At 34.0% G+C, this 20,053-nt stretch overlaps 1 protein-coding gene across 2 annotated transcripts; it reads left to right on the top strand.

Annotated features, from left to right (window-relative positions):
• Positions 1-105: 105 nt before the first annotated feature.
• Positions 106-4,038, top strand: LOC124953442 (U4/U6.U5 tri-snRNP-associated protein 1). 2 transcript variants are annotated; one of them, XM_047504817.1, is made up of 11 exons: positions 106-365; positions 608-1,056; positions 1,168-1,296; positions 1,426-1,845; positions 1,986-2,136; positions 2,261-2,535; positions 2,608-2,695; positions 2,785-2,983; positions 3,342-3,528; positions 3,609-3,744; positions 3,884-4,038. In XM_047504817.1, the coding sequence occupies exons 1-11, from the start codon at positions 203-205 to the stop codon at positions 3,901-3,903; spliced, it is 2,217 nt and encodes a 738-aa protein (XP_047360773.1). In that variant the 5' UTR covers positions 106-202; the 3' UTR covers positions 3,904-4,038. The 2 variants fall into 2 exon arrangements, with proteins under 2 accessions (XP_047360773.1, XP_047360772.1); XM_047504816.1 differs by having other exon boundaries at positions 3,609-3,763.
• The last annotated feature ends 16,015 nt before the right edge of the window (positions 4,039-20,053 follow it).

Genomic DNA, 20,053 nt, shown 5'->3' with positions numbered 1-20,053 from the left:
GAGTTACCAACTACTAGTTTTACTGCTCCCACCTAGTTACTATCCCGGGCCTCTTAGTTACTATTTACTAGTCACATCACTTTCTATAAGTTGGAGCCTTATCAGCTGTTACTAGTGAATTTCGACGACGCACTAAGCGTATCCAAAGTGGTTACGAGCGGGTTTTTTCGTTGATTTTATAATAATCTGACTTAAGATCAAAATGGGATCGAACAAACGGCATAAAGCCGAGAAAAGTCGCGATATTAAGAAAAAACGTCATCGTAGCCGTTCGCGAAGTCATACCCCAGAACGTGAGAAAATAGATAAGCATAGACATCACAAGAAACACAAAAGGAAAGAACGTAAGGACTACGATAGCGATGGTTAGTATAGCTCTCCTATCATTATTCGTTCTTTTTCGATTTAGCATAATAGCTTTAACATAATTCTATGAGAAATATAACGCGTCGAGTTAAGTAACGCTTCTTTTTTAAAACAAAACTATTGTATAAAATACTTTTGGAGATAAAAAGGATTGCCAATAATCATTGATATGCATGATGATATGCACATTGATTTATAATCAACGGTACATCGGTTAAAGGTGTTTTTGACATTTTTGCAGTTGAAATTGTTAATGCACCGCCGCCTCCAAAAATCTCAAGATCGTCGCATCCTTCGACGCCTCCTCCACCTGAAATTTCCAAACAACATAGCCCTTCCCCTGTAAAAGATGGCATTTCGCAAACCTCATTATCGATTGAGGAAACAAATAAGCTTAGAGCAAAGTTAGGTTTGAAGCCTTTAGAGATTGATAGTACGTCAAAGGATGATCCCAACAAAATCAAGGATGATTTGGGTGAATTCTATCATAAACCAGCGCCGAATGCCAACGATCAGTTGAAAACTCAAAAATTGAAGGAAAGAATTGGCATTCAAAAGCAAAAAAGACAGATAGAGGCTAATTTGGCAAAGATAAAGTCATTGGGGGATGATGATTCTGACGACGATACAAAAGCTTGGATCGATAAGAGCAGACGTTTACAGGAGGAGAAGAAAAAGGCAGAAGAGAGGGTAATCATTGGTCTTTGTAATAGGATAGAACCGAGTCGACCTGACCCGACCTGACCCGACCCGACTCGACTCGATCCGTATTAATAAAGTCTCATCTTGTTTATATTTCAGGCCAAAATGTTGGATCAACTGGATGAAGAATTTGGAATTGGTAATCTTCTTAAGGAGGAAATACACCTTTCTCGTAATCTGGCTTATACGGAAAAAGATTTGAAGGGTTTGACGGTGGAACACGATATAGTGAGTGATGTAGTAAATGCTTTAATGGATGTACTTTCGTCAGAGATTAAAAATGAACATTGATACGCTTTAGGGAGAAAATTATGTCCATTGATTTCATTGATTTATCTTATCTAATATAAATTATAGGAGTGTATTGCGGAAGGCAAAGGAATGGTTCTAACCCTTAAAGATCAAGATATATTAAACGAGAAAAGCGATGTACTCGTTAATGTCAATATGGTGGACGATGAACGGTATAAGCGAAACGTTCATAACAAAACTAAAAGGTCTGTTTATAATGCGTACGAGGATGATAATTTGGATGAGTTTGGTCTATCGAAGAAGAACATTTTAGATAAATATGATGAAGAAATTGAAGGAGAGAAAAAGGATAATTTCGTATTGGGTAGTTATAATCCGATAGAGATAAAGCAGCGCCGTTCAGAAATTGTTAAGCACCGTTTAGCAAATAAGAAATTGGAATCATTGCAAACGAGAGAACCACAATTGGCTAGCGAATATTACAACGAGCAGGAGTTGGAGAAGTTTAAGAAGCCAAAGAAAAAGGTTAAATATTAAAAGGGAATTTGTTTGATAATTTTTCTATTGCCAAGTTTAAAGTATCATGCGCTTTATATCTCTGTCGACTGATTCCTTTTTTTTTTTTTTTTTTTTTTTTTTCTCTCTCTCTCTCTCTCTCCCTCTAGATACGAAAAATAAGAACGAAAAGAAAATTAAAGGCGGACGACCTGATGCCTCAAGAGAATGATTATCTCAGAGACTTGGGAAGTAGAAGGAGCAAAAAAACTGAGGACGCAAAAGAAAATGATGGTACTTTAGACGTAGACGATTTGGAAGGTACATTTCATTTTATATATTCGGTTTCTTCAGGTGAAATCTTTAAAATCTAAAGGTTTCATGATCTCTAAATGCACTTTTCTAAATGCAATTTCAACTATTCCAACGTATTTTCTATTGACAGGGCCCAAAGAAGATTTAACGGGAATAAAATTTGAAGACGACGACAAGGAGTTAGAGCTGCAAATGGCTTTAAAGAAGGCGCATCGATTAAAGGAATTACAAATGTCGGACGCGAAAAATGTTACAGAAAGTGTTAAGCAAGAATCAACAGCTTTAGACGAAAATCAATCGACGAACATAGTTCTTAATGCTACCGCAGAATTTTGTAGAACCTTAGGAGACATTCCAACGTATGGGCTTGCCGGTAATAGAGAGGAAAATGGACAGGAACTTATGGTATTTATTCATCTACCTATTTCTTTATATTTATATTACAAAATTTTATATCCCCACCTATTATTTCCGTAGGACTTTGAGGTTGATGGTATCAAGGATGAGATCGTTTCTGACGAAGAAGAAGATGATGGTCGTGGTGCATGGAATACAGTACATTTAGGTATTCTATTACTTAATTATATACAACTTATGTGATATTATGTAATTTATACAAATCGCCTATTTTACTTTTCTCAATATTGCGTTTAGATGAAAGTAAATCGGAGCCTGTAGCACTAGAAGCTGCTATTTTAGATGCAGAACCATCGCTTGGCCAAGGTGTAGGTGGTGCATTAAAATTAGCAATGAGTAAGGGATATTTACAAAAGGAAGACAGTAACAGACCATCTGCCTCTCGCTTTGCACATTTGCAAGCACAAAATTATTCTATAGAAGACAAAACATATGGGTATATTTCTTTTCCTTCTTCTTTTCTTCATCCATTGTATTTTCTCCATCTCACTGCTATTTTATGTCGTTGGGAGAAAGTTATGAAAAGAAACAATATTTAGAAGGAGTAGCTTTTCACGTGAATCCTAATATAATTTCCAAATTTCTATCTATCGAATGGAGGAGACACGCGCATAATTATGTAATATTATATATCCAAGTATAATATTACATATATTTACGTGCTTTTCTTTCTTTCTTTTTTCTTTCTTTCTTTCTTTCTTTCTTTCTTTCTTTCTTTCTTTCTTTCTTTCTTTCTTTCTTTCTTTCTTTCTTTCTTTCTTTCTTTCTTTTTCTTTTTCCTTTTCTTTTTGTAGAGATGACGATAAATTTGGAAGAAGAGATCGTTTCAATGGTCCTACATCAGATTTTAAAGAGAAAGAAGGCTTTAAGCCAAATGTTAAATTGGAGTACATAGATGACGATGGACATGTTTTAAGTGCAAAGGAAGCTTTTCGCTATCTTTCACACAAATTTCATGGGAAAGGACCGGGAAAGAATAAGGTCCCCCTTATTATATTTAATAGTTCTTCATTATTTGTATGTATAAAGGAGAAATTTTTATGATATAAATATTAAAACAGGTGGAAAAGCGTATGAAAAAAGCTGAGCAAGAGGTATTAATGAAAAGAATGTCTTCGACGGATACGCCATTGGGAACACTTAATTTATTACAAGCAAAACAAAAAGAAACACAATCACCGTATATAGTTCTCAGCGGTAGTAAACAAATGCAAACGTAAATACTCTCTCTCTCTCTCTCTCTCTCTCTATCTCTTTCTCTCTCTTACTTTATACATATTGTATTGATTAATATAAAAATTTGCTAAATTCTTTGCTTTTTTTTGCTCTTTTCCAGGACTAGTATATCAAAAATAAAACATTGAAAAGAGAGAAATTGCCGGTCTATCAGAAAATGCAAATATACATCATTATGTAAAATATACAACTGTGCCGTAAGGATTTTCTTTGAGTAAACTGCTGGTGTAAAAAGAATAAATACTTAATAATATATGTATTTTATTTCAATATCGTATCAATCGAAAGCTTGTACGAAATAATCGACGACCTCATTACTTGTGCACAATTTACTTTGCATGAATAAATGCATACGTGTAGTATGTATTTTTACAAGTTGATAATCCTTCATAATATAACCACAATTTGTTTATCTATTATGTGATAAATGAATAAAAATGATGCTTTAAGTAATAATACTTTGTAAATAAATATTTGAATATTTAATTACAAAAAATCGCTATGAAACTTTTGTAAAATATATTACATATTGAAACTAAATCCAAATTTTTTGCCATTACCTAAAATGAATGTTTATTTTTTATCAGCGATATCAGCGACATCGGTTCGGTTCCTTCATCGAATTAGCCTTAATGTAATATAATAAAAATTTAACCAATATTACATTCTCTAAAGCTTCGTATAGAAGAGCTCTTAAGACTCCCGTTGGATTTTGAATAATTTTCTTTCAGAGTGCATGGATCGCATGTCGAATGTCAACGAGAAGGCGCTTTGGAAGGACAACGCGAGTTGTCCAAAGTCAGTTTCTTTTCCTACACCTAGGAATAAACGTCGAAATGCGCTCTTTCCGTACCGCTAGCTCAAAGGACCCAACGATAATTGAATCGATATTAAATAAAGTAATATTTAAACAATAATACATTAGTCTAAATATTAAAAAGACTGAAAAGAGTGGGCAACGTAAAAAACTTTCAATATAAAATTTCTCTAATTTAATAAATAATAACATTAATCACGTATTACTAGCCTTTGCGTAATATAAACATAGATGTCTTTCTTCTTAACTTTGACAGTTCGCGACTTAGTTTTCTCTTGCACTCCGACCTGTGCACATCGCGAATCACTTTTCTAAACGCTAAAGCTTATAAATTAATGTTATTGATCACTTTATAATTATTTAGATGATTTTTATTGCACGCGGGAGAGAATAGAGTAACATTTAAACAATAGTATATTTATTTAAACATTAAAAAATCTGAATCGCACGCGGCACTTAGAATAATTTTTAAATAAACCTCTGGTACTTTAGAATTTTAATTTCGGAGTAGTTACATCCTGTAATGTAAACATAAACGCACTTTTTCACGACTTTGACAGCTCGAGACTTAGTTTTCTCTTGTCCTCCGACCTGTGCACAACCCGATTCACTTTTCTAAACGATAAAGCTTATAAATTAATATTTTCGGTAATTTTATAATTATTTAAACGCTATTTATTGCTCGCGGGGTAGAATAGAGTAATAATTAAACAATAGTTCATTTATTTAAACATTGAAAAGTCTGAAACGCGCACAGGACTTAAAATAATTTTTAAATAAACCTCAGGTACTTTAGAATTTTAATTTCGGAGTAGTCGCCTCGAGTAATATAAACATAAATGCACTTTTTCACGACTTTGACAGTTCGAGACTTAGTTTTCTCTTGTCCTCCGACCTGTGCACAACCCGATTCACTTTTCTAAACGATAAAGCTTATAAATTAATATTTTCGGTAATTTTATAATTATTTAAACGCTATTTATTGCTCGCGGGGTAGAATAGAGTAATAATTAAACAATAGTTCATTTATTTAAACATTGAAAAGTCTGAAACGCGCACAGGACTTAAAATAATTTTTAAATAAACCTCAGGTACTTTAGAATTTTAATTTCGGAGTAGTCGCCTCCAGTAATATAAACATAAATGCACTTTTTCACGACTTTGACAGTTCGAGACTTAGTTTTCTCTTGTCCTCCGACCTGTGCACAACCCGATTCACTTTTCTAAACGATAAAGCTTATAAATTAATATTTTCGGTAATTTTATAATTATTTAAACGATATTTATTGCTCGCGGGGTAGAATAGAATAATATTTAAACAATAGTTCATTTATTTAAACATTAAAAAGTCTGAATCGCGCTCGGAACTTAGAATAATTTTTAAATAAACCTCAGGTACTTTAGAATTTTAATTTCGGAGTAGTTACATCCTGTAATATAAACATAAACGCACTTTTTCACGTCTTTGACAGTTCGAGACTTAGTTTTCTCTTGTCCTCCGACCTGTGCACATCGCGAATCACTTTTTTAAACGCTAAAGTTCATAATTTAATATTTTCGTTAATTTTATAATTATTTAAATGATTTTTATAGCACGCGGTATCGAATAGAGTAATAATTAAACAATAGTTCATTTATTTAAACATTAAAAAGTCTGAATCGCGCGCGGGACTTAGAATAATTTTTATATAAACATCAGGTACTTTAGAATTTTAATTTCGGAGTAGTCGCCTCGAGTAATATAAACATAAATGCACTTTTTCACGACTTTGACAGTTCGAGACTTAGTTTTCTCTTGTCCTCCGACCTGTGCACATCGCGAATCACTTTTTTAAACGATAAAGCTTATAAATTAATATTTTCGGTAATTTTATAATTATTTAAACGATATTTATTGCTCGCGGGGTAGAATAGAATAATATTTAAACAATAGTTCATTTATTTAAACATTAAAAAGTCTGAATCGCGCGCGTGACTTAGAATAATTTTTAAATAAACCTCAGGTACTTTAGAATTTTAATTTCGGAGTAGTCGCCTCGAGTAATATAAACATAAATGCACTTTTTCACGACTTTGACAGTTCGAGACTTAGTTTTCTCTTGTTCTCCGACCTGTGCACATCGCGAATCACTTTTTTAAACGCTAAAGCTCATAATTTAATATTTTCGTTAATTTTATAATTATTTAAATGATTTTTATAGGACGCGGTATCGAATAGAGTAATAATTAAACAATAGTTCATTTATTTAAACATTGAAAAGTCTGAAACGCGCACAGGACTTAAAATAATTTTTAAATAAACCTCAGGTACTTTAGAATTTTAATTTCGGAGTAGTCGCCTCGAGTAATATAAACATAAATGCACTTTTTCACGACTTTGACAGTTCGAGACTTAGTTTTCTCTTGCACTTCGACCTGTGCACATCGCGATTCACTTTTCTAAACGCTAAAGCCAAAAAATTAATATTTTCGGTAATTTTATAATTATTTAAACGATTTATATTGCTCGCGGGGTAGAATAGAATAATATTTAAACAATAGTTCATTTATTTAAACATTAAAAAGTCTGAATCGCGCGCGGGACTTAGAATAATTTTTATATAAACCTCAGGTACTTTAGAATTTTAATTTCGGAGTAGTCGCCTCGAGTAATATAAACATAAATGCACTTTTTCACGACTTTGACAGTTCGAGACTTAGTTTTCTCTTGTCCTCCGACCTGTGCACAACCCGATTCACTTTTCTAAACGATAAAGCTTATAAATTAATATTTTCGTTAATTTTATAATTATTTAAATGATTTTTATAGCACGCGGTATCGAATAGAGTAATAATTAAACAATAGTTCATTTATTTAAACATTAAAAAGTCTGAATCGCGCGCGGGACTAAGAATAATTTTTAAATAAACCTCAGGTACTTTAGAATTTTAATTTCGGAGTAGTTACATCCTGTAATATAAACATAAACATAAACGCACTTTTTCACGTCTTTGACAGTTCGAGACTTAGTTTTCTCTTGTCCTCCGACCTGTGCACATCGCGAATCACTTTTTTAAACGATAAAGCTTATAAATTAATATTTTCGGTAATTTTATAATTATTTAAACGATATTTATTGCTCGCGGGGTAGAATAGAATAATATTTAAACAATAGTTCATTTATTTAAACATTAAAAAGTCTGAATCGCGCGCGTGACTTAGAATAATTTTTAAATAAACCTCAGGTACTTTAGAATTTTAATTTCGGAGTAGTCGCCTCGAGTAATATAAACATAAATGCACTTTTTCACGACTTTGACAGTTCGAGACTTAGTTTTCTCTTGTCCTCCGACCTGTGCACAACCCGATTCACTTTTCTAAACGATAAAGCTTATAAATTAATATTTTCGGTAATTTTATAATTATTTAAACGATATTTATTGCTCGCGGGGTAGAATAGAATAATATTTAAACAATAGTTCATTTATTTAAACATTAAAAAGTCTGAATCGCGCGCGTGACTTAGAATAATTTTTATATAAACCTCAGGTACTTTAGAATTTTAATTTCGGAGTAGTCGCCTCGAGTAATATAAACATAAATGCACTTTTTCACGACTTTGACAGTTCGAGACTTAGTTTTCTCTTGTCCTCCGACCTGTGCACAACCCGATTCACTTTTCTAAACGATAAAGCTTATAAATTAATATTTTCGTTAATTTTATAATTATTTAAATGATTTTTATAGCACGCGGTATCGAATAGAGTAATAATTAAACAATAGTTCATTTATTTAAACATTAAAAAGTCTGAATCGCGCGCGGGACTAAGAATAATTTTTAAATAAACCTCAGGTACTTTAGAATTTTAATTTCGGAGTAGTTACATCCTGTAATATAAACATAAACGCACTTTTTCACGTCTTTGACAGTTCGAGACTTAGTTTTCTCTTGTCCTCCGACCTGTGCACATCGCGATTCACTTTATAAACGCGAAAGCTTATAAATTAACATTATCGATAATTTTAACATCTAAAGTGTCTCAGGATGTCTTCGCTGCATGTATCAAGGAATATTATGGTAAATATGTTTTTATGTTACACATTTTTTCAATAATTTATACAGTTTCTTATTTTAACGGTGATATTAATAATTTTGCTTTTTTTTTTGTTTCAGAACGTCATTGCTATCGCTCGGGAAGCGATGATGTAATCGAATATTTGTGTTGCTTAAATATGAATATCGCGAAATAGAAGCAGTGTTCGTTCGTTCGCGTTTCGCGATTTAAAAAGATAAAGTTTTTGCAACGTCTGCGTGCAATGCAGTCGTTAGAGTCAGTGTTTGTTCGCAAACTTTATTAATTTTTTAACAGTTGCATAGGCTTTATTTATAAAAGACAGTAGAGTTTCGCGAAGTAAATTCAGTGACCGTTCGTTAAAAAATAACTATCGCGCAATAGAGTCAGTGCATCATTGAAGATATTTTTGATCAACTTCGATGTCGGCCTACCTAATTTTCAACCACATACGAATCGTCAACTCTCAATTTCGATCTGAACGAGTGTTTTGGAGCCATCGCAGAACTTCTTAAGTAGTGAGTGAATTTTTAAATCCCTCCAATCACTCAATCATGTCGAGGACGAAAGGTCCGAATCGGCATGGGTGATTGGTTGTAATTAATTTGTAGGAGAGCATTGAGTGACCACGAGTAAATTTCTTCGGAGATTTACTCATGAATAGTTTTTTATTTTTTCATTTATTTATTAGATCAGGATAGGATCTTCTTGCTCAAACGCGTTTATAATTATTTGAGATTTTGAATATTTTAATAGATTTTTAAATATTTTACTCGCGCGGAAATAAGTAAAGAATCGATATTCATAAGTTCTAATAAAGAATGAGCAAGAAGACAATCGCGATGGATAGTCTCTGGATTACAAACGAAACTATGGATGATTTTATTACAATAATTAAAATATTCGTTTGTAAGAATGAACGTCCAAGGGTTTACTTTATATTTTTAAATAATTATTAATTAAATATTTAATCAATTTAAATTGATACAAGAAAAGTCTCGATAGAGTCATTGGTTTTGAAAGAGAAAAATCGAATAGAATGATTGCTAAAAAACAAAGAGACGTAGTCCGTAAGCCTAGATGATAAATTAATTAATTTTTAGCTCAGGATTTTCAGCAATTAATATACTATTATCTAATTTCTAATTTTTTTTATAATTAATATCTAATTTATCCCACGCTGCGAAGAAGTATCTTTCGAAAGGATAATAAGTTTTCAGATGCGTTAGGGTTGTATTAGGGTTTTCTTTCATATCTTAGAATTTGGAATGAAATTTTTTTGTTACAGTTTTAGAGTGATAATCGATTAGGTTGAGGTACGAAGGAAAGAAGAGGCTATATGCCGAAGACAACATCTGGCTCAAGAGGACAAATATTAGGCTATTGAGTTATTTTCGAAGGTTCACTAAGAACTTCCGAGAATGGCTCTTAGCTTTATCGTGTTAGTATTTTAATTTTACCATGTTGTCACTCAAAATGCTCTTATGGTGATGGGTGTAGGGGTGTAAATTTAAAAATCTGAGACGAAGTAACTTTCCGTAAATAATATTCCCACATTGCCACGCGTACGCGAATAGGATTATTTCATATTTTATGCCTTTTTAATATTAAACTGTTTTTTAAAACTTAATTGAATTTATGATTCTAGTTCAATAAAATTAAATTTTACGTTAAAGTCGATTGATAAATTTTGCACATTTTTTCTTTTCTAAAGTTCAATTCAATTCATAATTTTATTTTACCAAAATCGAGTTCTACATTAAAATCATATATCTATGAAATGTACAAGTAATACAATATTTCTTTAAGAGAAAATAATAGATTTAATTAAATTTAGATCAGTATTCAGCATATTTCATTTTTTTTGTTAATTAATCTTTTATTTTTGTTAAGTTTAATTAAATTAAATCAAGAATTTTATCGTTCGTATCATTAATTTATATATATACATATTCTTTTCTTTTTCCTTATTTCTTTTCAGCTAGTTCCAGGTCGTGGGATCGCGAACACGGGAAAGAGTAATTAATAAAGAAGATTCTTTTAACATTTAAACAATATACGATACACGTAAATTATAATTAATTAATATTTAAATAGGATTTTCTTAGCAACGTTATAAAAATAATATACATGTAATATCATATATTATCGAGTAATAAATATAATAATATTTCTTTCAGAGAGAATAATCTTTCTTTAGATCAGTGTTCTGCATATTCTATTTTTTTTTTTTTTTTTATTAATTAATCTTTTCTTTTTGTTATGTTTAATTAAATTAAATTCATAATTTTATCATTCGTATAATTAATATACATACATAGATATACTTTTTTCTTTCCTTATTTCTTTTCAGCTATTTCCAGGTCGTGGGATCGCCAACACGGGAAGGAATAATTAATAAAGAAGATTATCTTAACATTTAAATAATGTACGATGTACGTAAATTATAATTAATTAATATTTAAACAACAGGATATTCTTAACAACGTTATAAAGATCATATACATGTACTACTATATATTATTGATTAATAGATATACTATCGATTTAAAATTGAAACGCAAAGAAAATCCTCTTTACTGTCATTACTATTTATTCTAATTTATTCTCATTAATTATCCTTTATATATCTCGGTTGGGACCCATGGGATGGGCCGATGGGTGAGGACCTCTGTGCGGGTTGCTGTCTCATCATCATGTAAAGCTGCTTCTATTCTTTTATCTATCTGCGGCTCTCTTTTTTAAGTCATATTTTTCTTGTTTTTATTTTCTATGTCATTAATACACTCTTATTAATTATGATTTATAGTCTCGGGTGGGACCCATGGGTGAGGGCCTCTGTGCGGGTTGCTGTCTCAGCATCATGTAGAGCTGCTTACTATTTATTCTAATTTACTCTCATTAATTATCCTTTATATATCTCGGTTGGGACCCATGGGATGGGCCGATGGATGAGGACCTCTGTGCGGATTGCTGTCTCATCATCATGTAGAGCTGCTTCTATTCTCTTATCTATCTGCGGCTCTCTTTTTAAAGTCATATTTTTCTTGTTTTTATTTTCTATGTCATTAATACACTCTTATTAATTATGATTTATAGTCTCGGGTGGGACCCATGGGAGGGGCCCATGGATGAGGGCCTCTGTGCGGGTTGCTGTCTCAGCATCATCTAGAGCTGCTCCTATTCTCATATCTTTCTGCGGCTCTCTTCTTTAAGTTATATTTTTCTTGTTTTTATTTTCTATGTTATTAATATACTCTTATGAATTATGATTTATAGTCTCGGGTGGGACCCATGGGATGGGCCATGGGGGTGTGCCTCTGTGCGGGTTGCTGTCTCAGCATCGTATAGAACTGCATCCCTTTTTTTCTCTGTTCTATTTCATATTTTCCTTTTTTAATTATGTTTTCAGCTACGTTATTAATATGTTATTTCTTTTTAATTATGTTTTCTTAATATTTATTTATGTTGTTTCTTTTTAATTATGTGTTTAATTATGCGTTTAATTATGTGTTTAATTATGCCTTTATTTGTGTTTATTTGTGTTTATTTATGTGTTTAATTATGTGTATAATCATGTTTTTAATTATGTTATTAATATATTCTTATTAATTATGATTTATAAATTTTAGGTATGACACGAAGAGAAGAAGCTGCGGGCTGCTGTCTCAGCATCGTATAGAACTGCATTTCTTTTTTTCTCTTTTATATCTCATATTTTTCTTTTTTAATTATGTTTTCAGTTACATTATTAATAAGTTATTTCTTTTCAGTTATGTTTTCTTAATATTTATTTAGGTTGTTTCTTTTCAATTATGTTTTCTTAATATTTATTTATGTTTTTTCTTTTAAATTATGTTTTTAATTATGTTTTCAATTATGTTATTAATATATTCTTATTAATTATGATTTATAGGTTTTAGGTAGGACCCATGAGATGATGCGAGCAGCTGTTTCAGCATCGTGCAGAGCATCTTTCATTCTCCAGCACTCTTATCTATTTATTGGTATTTATTTTCTATTTTATATATTTTTTCTCTATCTCTAATTCATCTTCTTTTTTTCTTTTTCAGGGATGATCGAGTAATCATGCAGCGATATTCAATATATCTTTTCTTCTCTTTTCTTTTTCTTATTTTTTTCTTATCTTCTTTTTTTTTCAGGATAGATCATCAAGGGATAAGTTCACCTCTGATCGAATGCATCATCGCCTGGCTCGATTCATCATCGATTTTTACGCGCGAATACGGGAAGGATAGGAAGAGTACTGGCGTGCGTGTCGGCGTGCACAAACGTGGGTGTTCTCGGGCGCGATTAAACTTCGTTTGATTGTTCGAATCGAAAACGCGAATTTAGAGTAGAGTCACCGTTTTTTTAACACTCACGTGAATGAACGCGGTCGCGACTTAAAAGTCCTACCGGGGACTTCGTTTCATTTGCTCGAATATTCGATTAGATTACCTCGCGAACGCGTTTTTTTTTTTAGAGTAGAGTCACCGTTTTCCGAGCACTTGCGTGGGTGTCCGGGCGCGATTAAAAGTCCTACCATGGACTTCCGTTTAGTGTTGAAATTCGGGGTGCGCGAACGGCTTGCCTTGTAGTGCTGTACATGTAGTTAGCCGATGTAATGACGATCCTCTTATTTGTAAGCGGGGGAAAATCCCTCGACCAAATAACATCGAAAGTCAAAATACCGGTTAACTTATGTCACTTTGGATTTCAACTTAGAGTCAACGTTATTCTAACACTCACGTGAGTGTTCGCGTGCGCGATTAAAAGTCCTACCGGGGACTTCGTTTTGTTTGCTCGAATATTCGATTAGTTTATTTAGAGTAGAGTCACCGTTTTCCGAACAATTGCGTGGGTGTCCGGGCGCGATTAAAAGTCCTATCATGGACTTCCGTTTAGTGTTGAAATTCGGGGTGCGCGAACGGTGTCACCTAGTAGTGCAGTACATGTAGCTGATTGACATTATGACGATCATGTTATTTGTAAGCGGGGGAAAATCCCTCGATCAAATATCATCGAGAGTCATAATACCGGTTAACTCATGTCACTTCGGATTTCAACTTAGAGTCACCGTTATTCTAACACACACGTAAATGTTCGCGTGCGCGATTAAAAGTCCTACCGGGGACTTTGTTTTATTTCTTCAACAGTTCTATTAGATTACTTCGCGAATTTGGATTTAATAGTAGAATCTACGTATTCATAACACACGTGAGTGTCGTGAACGCGATTAATTCGCTTTGATTGTTCGAAATTCGGAAGCACGAATACAGATGTGCATAATAATCCGTTATGCCTGAGGCGAGTGTGTCGAACGGTAAAGCTCTCTGTAAGTGGGGTCCCTGTAGCTAAGGCTATATACCTCCTGTTAGCTAAGTCGCCCTAGATGTCCGAAGCGGAAGGCATAAGGGATCGGTATCGCGGAACGCGGATTTTAGAGTAAATTAGAATCACCGTTAGCCCGTGGGTCTCCACATGCAGCAACTTCCACGTAGTGAGACCTGGGTCGATAATACTTGCAAAGACTAATAGTAAATTTTTTAATACAAGTATTACCGAGCGAATGGCTGCATATTGTATTACTTCTTCAATTTCAAACTAATTCTAACTAACTAATTAAACATTAACATATATCCATTTTATATTGTTAATAATTCTTCAAAAGAAGAAATATAACAGAAATATATTGTACAATAATTTTTTAGACAAACAACAAGGAAATTTATCTATCACAATATTACGTCCGTTGTCATTTCTATTTATTCTTATATTTACTCTCACTAATTACCCTTTTTCCTCATCTCGGGTGGGACCCATGGGAGGGGCCCATGGGTGAGGGCCTCTGTGCGGGTTGCTGTCTCAGCATCTTGTCAAGGTGCTTCTCTTTTCTTATCTTTCTGCGGCCTTCTTTTCTGTCATATTTTTCTTTTTTAATTATGTCATTAATATACTCTTATTAATTATGATTTATAGTCTCGGGTGGGACCCATTGGAGGGGCCAATGTGTGTGGGCTTCTGTGCGGGTCTCAGGATCATGTTGAGCTGCTTCTTTTTTTCTCTCTTTCTGGGGCTCTCTTTTCTTTTTCCGACTCTCTTTTCTATCTCATATTTCTCTTTTTTAATTATGTTTTCATTATGTTTTATTTGTTTTTAATTATGTTTTATTCATGTTTTATTTATGTTTTATTTATATTTCATTTATGTTTTTAATTATGTTTCTAATTATGTTTTTAATTATGTTTTTAATATATTCTTATTAATTATGATTTACAGCTTTAGGTAGGATCCATGCGATGATGCGAACTAGTGATTCAGTATGGTGTCGAGCTTCTTCTCTTTTCGTTTCTTCCTCTAACTCTCTTATCTATTTATATATTGTTATTTTCTATTTTATTTATTTTCTATTTATAATCTATGTATATATTATGTTTTATTTTATATATTTTTTTGCTTTCTCTTAATTTCTCTTTAGCTCCTTTTTTTTCAGGATAGATCATCGAGGGATAGGTTCACCTGCGACCGGATGATACATCGCATGGCAGGATTCATCATCGATTTCTACGCGCGAATACGGGAAGGATAGAAAGAACACTGGCGCGCGTGTCGGCGGGCACAGGCGTCGGTGTTCTCGGGCGCGATTATAATTCGTTTGATTGTTCGTATCGAAAACGCGAATTTAGAGTAGAGTCACCGTTTTCCTAACATTCGCGTGGGTGTTCGGGCGCGATTAAAGGTCCTACCGTGGACTTCGTTTGATTTTTTGCAAATTTCGATGGTGGTACTTCGCGAATTTCGGCTTAGCAGTAGAATCTACGTAATTATAACACACACGTGAGTGTCGCGACGCGATTAGTATTTCTAAGGAGTGCGCTTTGTTTGTTCGAAATTCGGAAAGCACGAATTCGGATGTGCTTAATAATCCGTTATGTCTGAAGCGGACGGTGCAAAAGGTGGAGCTATCTGTAAGAGGTGTGCTGTAGCTAAGCTACGCATACCCTGTTAGTTAAGAAGCCAGTGCATTGAAGCGGAAAGGTATCCCGGATCGGTATCGCGGAACGCGGATTTTAGAGTAGAGTCACCGTTAGCCCGTGGGTCTCCACATGCAGCAACTTCCACGTAGTGAGACCTGGGTCGTTAATACTTGCTAAGTCTAATTGTAATTCTTATAACGCAAGTATTATCGAGCGAATGGCTGCATACTGTATTACTTTTCCAATATTTTTTCAATCTAATTCCAACTAAACATTAACATATATCCATCTTATACAGCTAATAATACATCGAAAGAAGAAATATAACAGAATTTATTGTACAATAATTTCTTAGACAAACGATAAGGAAATTTATCTATTACAATTTTATGTCCTTTGTCATTTCTATTTATTCTTATTTATTCTCTCTAATTATCATTTATCCTTATCTCGGGTGGGACCCATGGGAGGGGCCCATGGGTGAGGGCCTCTGTGCGGGTTGCTGTCTCAGCATCATATAGAACTGTTTCTCTTGTCTTATCTTTTTGGGGCTCTCTATTCTTCTCTTTCTGGGGCTTTCGTTTCTATCTCCGGCTCTCGTTTCTATCTCATATTTTTCATATTTAATTATATTTTCAATTATGTTATTAATATGTTATTTCCTTTTAATTATGTATTTTTAATATTTATTTATGTTGTCTCTTTCTAATTATATATTTAATTATGTGTTTAATTATGTTTTTGATTATGATTTATAATGCTGCATCTCTTCTTGTTTCTTTTTCTAGGTCTCATCTATTTATATATATTTATTTTCTATTTGTATTTTATATATGTACATATATATTATTCTGTTTTATATATTTTTTTGTTCTTTTATTTCCTCTTTATCTTTTTCTTTTACAGTATAGGTCATCGAGGGATAGGTTCAACAGCGGCCGGATGATACATCACATGGCAGGATTCATCATCGATTTTTACGCGCGAATACGGGAAGGATAGGAAGAACACTTGCGCGCGTGTCGGCGGGCACAGGCGTGGGTGTTCTCGGGCGCGATTATATTACGTTTGATTGTTCGAATCGAAAACGCGAATTGTAGAGTAGAATCATCGTTTTTCTAACACTTCCGTGGGTGTTCGGGCGCGATTAAAGGTCCTGCCGTGGACTTCGTTTGATTTTTTTGATATTTCGAGGGGGGTACTTCGCGAATTTCGGCTTAACAGTAGAATCTACGTAATTATAACACACACGTGAGTGTCGCGACGCGATTAGTATTTCTAAGGAGTGCGCTTTGTTTGTTCGAAATTCGGAAAGCACGAATTCGGATGTGCTTAATAATCCGTTATGTCTGAAGCGGACGGTGCAAACGGTGGAGCTATCTGTAAGAGGTGTGCTGTAGCTAAGCTACGCATACCCTGTTAGTTAAGAAGCCAGTGCATTGAAGCGGAAAGGTATCGCGGATCGGTATCGCGGTACGCGGATTTTAGAATAGAGTAACCGTCAGTCCGTGGGTCTCCACATGCAGCAACTTCCACGTAGTGAGACCTGGGTCGTTAATACTTGCAAAGTTTAATTGTAAATCTTATAACGCAAGTATTATCGAGCGAATGGCTGCATACTGTATTACTTTTCCAATATTTTTTCAATCTAATTCCAACTAAACATTAACATATATCCATCTTATACAGCTAATAATACATCGAAAGAAGAAATATAACAGAATTTATTGTACAATAATTTCTTAGACAACCGATAAGGAAATTTATCTATCACAATTTTATGTCCTTTGTCATTTCTATTTATTCTTATTTATTCTCTCTAATTATCATTTATCCTTATCTCGGGTGGGACCCATGGGAGGGGCCCATGGGTGAGGGCCTCTGTGCGGGTTGCTGTCTTAGCATCGTGTAAAACTTCGCTTTCTTTTCTTTCTGGAGCACTCTTTTCTTTTTTTTCCGGCTCTCTTTTCTATCTTATATTTTTCCTTTTTAATTATGTTTTTAATTTTGTCTTTAATATACTCTTATTAATTATGATTTATAGTCTCGGGTGGGACCCATGTGATGGGGCCATGGGTGTGGGCCTCTGTGCGGGTTGATGTTTCAGCATCGTCTAGAGCTGCTTGCATTTTCTTATCTTTCTGTAGCTTTCTTTTCTATCTCATATTTTATTTCTTTAATTATGTTTTTAATTATGTTATTAATATGTTATTCATTTTCATTATGTTTTTCAGAATTTGATTGTTATTTCTTTTTAATTATGTATTTATGTTTCTAATTATGTTTTTAATTATTTTATTAACATGTTATTTTTTTTTATTATGTCTTTTCAGAATTTAATTATGTTATTTCTTTTTATTATGTCTTTTCAGATTTTAATTATGTTATTTCTTTTTATTATGTCTTTTCAGATTTTAATTATGTTATTTCTTTTTAATTATGTATTTATATTTTTAATTATGTCATTAATATATTCTTATTAATCATAATTTATATACCTTAGGTAGGGCCCATGGGATGATGCGGGCTGCTTCTTCAGCATCGTGCAGAGCTGCTTCTTTCTTCGTTTCTTTATCTAGCTTTCTTATTTATTTATACATATTTATTTTCTATTATATTCTATTTATAATTTATATATATATATATATTATGTTCTATTTTATATATTTTCTTTCTTTATCTTATTTTCTCCTTAGCTTCTTCTTTTTCAGTATAGGTCATCGAGGAATGGATTCATCTGCGGTCGGAAACATCGTTGCATGACTCGATTCATCATCGATTTTTACACGCGAATACGAGGAGAATAGGAAGAACATCGGCGGGCACAGACGTGGATGTTCACAATGCAGATAAAAATCTTATGGGAGACTTCCTTTTATATGTAAGTAAATTCGTTTTATCGCGCGAATGCGATTTTTGTAGTACAGTTTACCGTTATTCTAACACTCGCGATTAAAAATCAATGGGTATGGGTTTCTATGCTGGCTGCCATAGCTTTTATTGATTGCTTTTCTTTCTCTAGATCTCTTTTATATCTCATATTTTCTCTCTTTCTGTTCTTATTTTTCAGGGATCATCGAGGGATCATCGAGCAATATTGTGATGTGCGCGAGGGTTTCGTCTATCTTTTTTTTTCTTTTCTTTCTCATATTTTCTCCGTTTCTTCGTTTTCTCCGGTCTGGATCACCGATTCATTATCGATTTTTACGCGCGAATACGGGAAGGATAGGAAGAACACTGGCGTGCGTGTCGGCGTGCACAAGCGTGGGTGTTCTCGGGCGCGATTAAACTTCGTTTGATTGTTCGAATCGAAAACGCGAATTTAGAGTAGAGTCACCGTTTTTCTAACACTCACGTGAATGAACGCGGGCGCGACTTAAAAGTCCTACCGGGGACTTCGTTTCATTTGCTCGAATATTCGATTAGATTACCTCGCGAACGCGTTTTTTTTTTTAGAGTAGAGTCACCGTTTTCCGAGCACTTGCGTGGGTGTCCGGGCGCGATTAAAAGTCCTACCATGGACTTCCGTTTAGTGTTGAAATTCGGGGTGCGCGAACGGCTTGCCTTGTAGTGCTGTACATGTAGTTAGCCGATGTAATGACGATCCTCTTATTTGTAAGCGGGGGAAAATCCCTCGACCAAATAACATCGAAAGTCAAAATACCGGTTAACTTATGTCACTTTGGATTTCAACTTAGAGTCAACGTTATTCTAACACTCACGTGAGTGTTCGCGTGCGCGATTAAAAGTCCTACCGGGGACTTCGTTTTGTTTGCTCGAATATTCGATTAGTTTATTTAGAGTAGAGTCACCGTTTTCCGAACAATTGCGTGGGTGTCCGGGCGCGATTAAAAGTCCTATCATGGACTTCCGTTTAGTGTTGAAATTCGGGGTGCGCGAACGGTGTCACCTAGTAGTGCAGTACATGTAGCTGATTGACATTATGACGATCATGTTATTTGTAAGCGGGGGAAAATCCCTCGATCAAATATCATCGAGAGTCATAATACCGGTTAACTCATGTCACTTCGGATTTCAACTTAGAGTCACCGTTATTCTAACACACACGTAAATGTTCGCGTGCGCGATTAAAAGTCCTACCGGGGACTTTGTTTTATTTCTTCAACAGTTCTATTAGATTACTTCGCGAATTTGGATTTAATAGTAGAATCTACGTATTCATAACACACGTGAGTGTCGTGAACGCGATTAATTCGCTTTGATTGTTCGAAATTCGGAAGCACGAATACAGATGTGCATAATAATCCGTTATGCCTGAGGCGAGTGTGTCGAACGGTAAAGCTCTCTGTAAGTGGGGTCCCTGTAGCTACGGCTATATACCTCCTGTTAGCTAAGTCGCCCTAGATGTCCGAAGCGGAAGGCATAAGGGATCGGTATCGCGGAACGCGGATTTTAGAGT

This window comes from Vespa velutina, chromosome 12 (genome assembly GCF_912470025.1).
Source record: "Vespa velutina chromosome 12, iVesVel2.1, whole genome shotgun sequence".
Classification (NCBI taxonomy): Eukaryota; Metazoa; Arthropoda; class Insecta; order Hymenoptera; family Vespidae; genus Vespa; species Vespa velutina.
The sequence above is the reverse complement of the archived record's forward strand: the minus strand, read 5'-3'. Positions and strand labels throughout refer to the sequence as shown.

Excerpts from the sequence above, each read along its gene's own strand:
- LOC124953442 (XM_047504816.1), top strand. The coding sequence starts at position 203 with ATGGGATCGAACAAACGGCATAAAGCCGAGAAAAGTCGCGATATTAAG. Across the intron at positions 1,057-1,167 it reads AGAAAAAGGCAGAAGAGAGG|GCCAAAATGTTGGATCAACT; the intron begins GTAATCATTGGT and ends TTTATATTTCAG. Across the intron at positions 1,846-1,985 it reads TTAAGAAGCCAAAGAAAAAG|ATACGAAAAATAAGAACGAA; the intron begins GTTAAATATTAA and ends CTCTCCCTCTAG.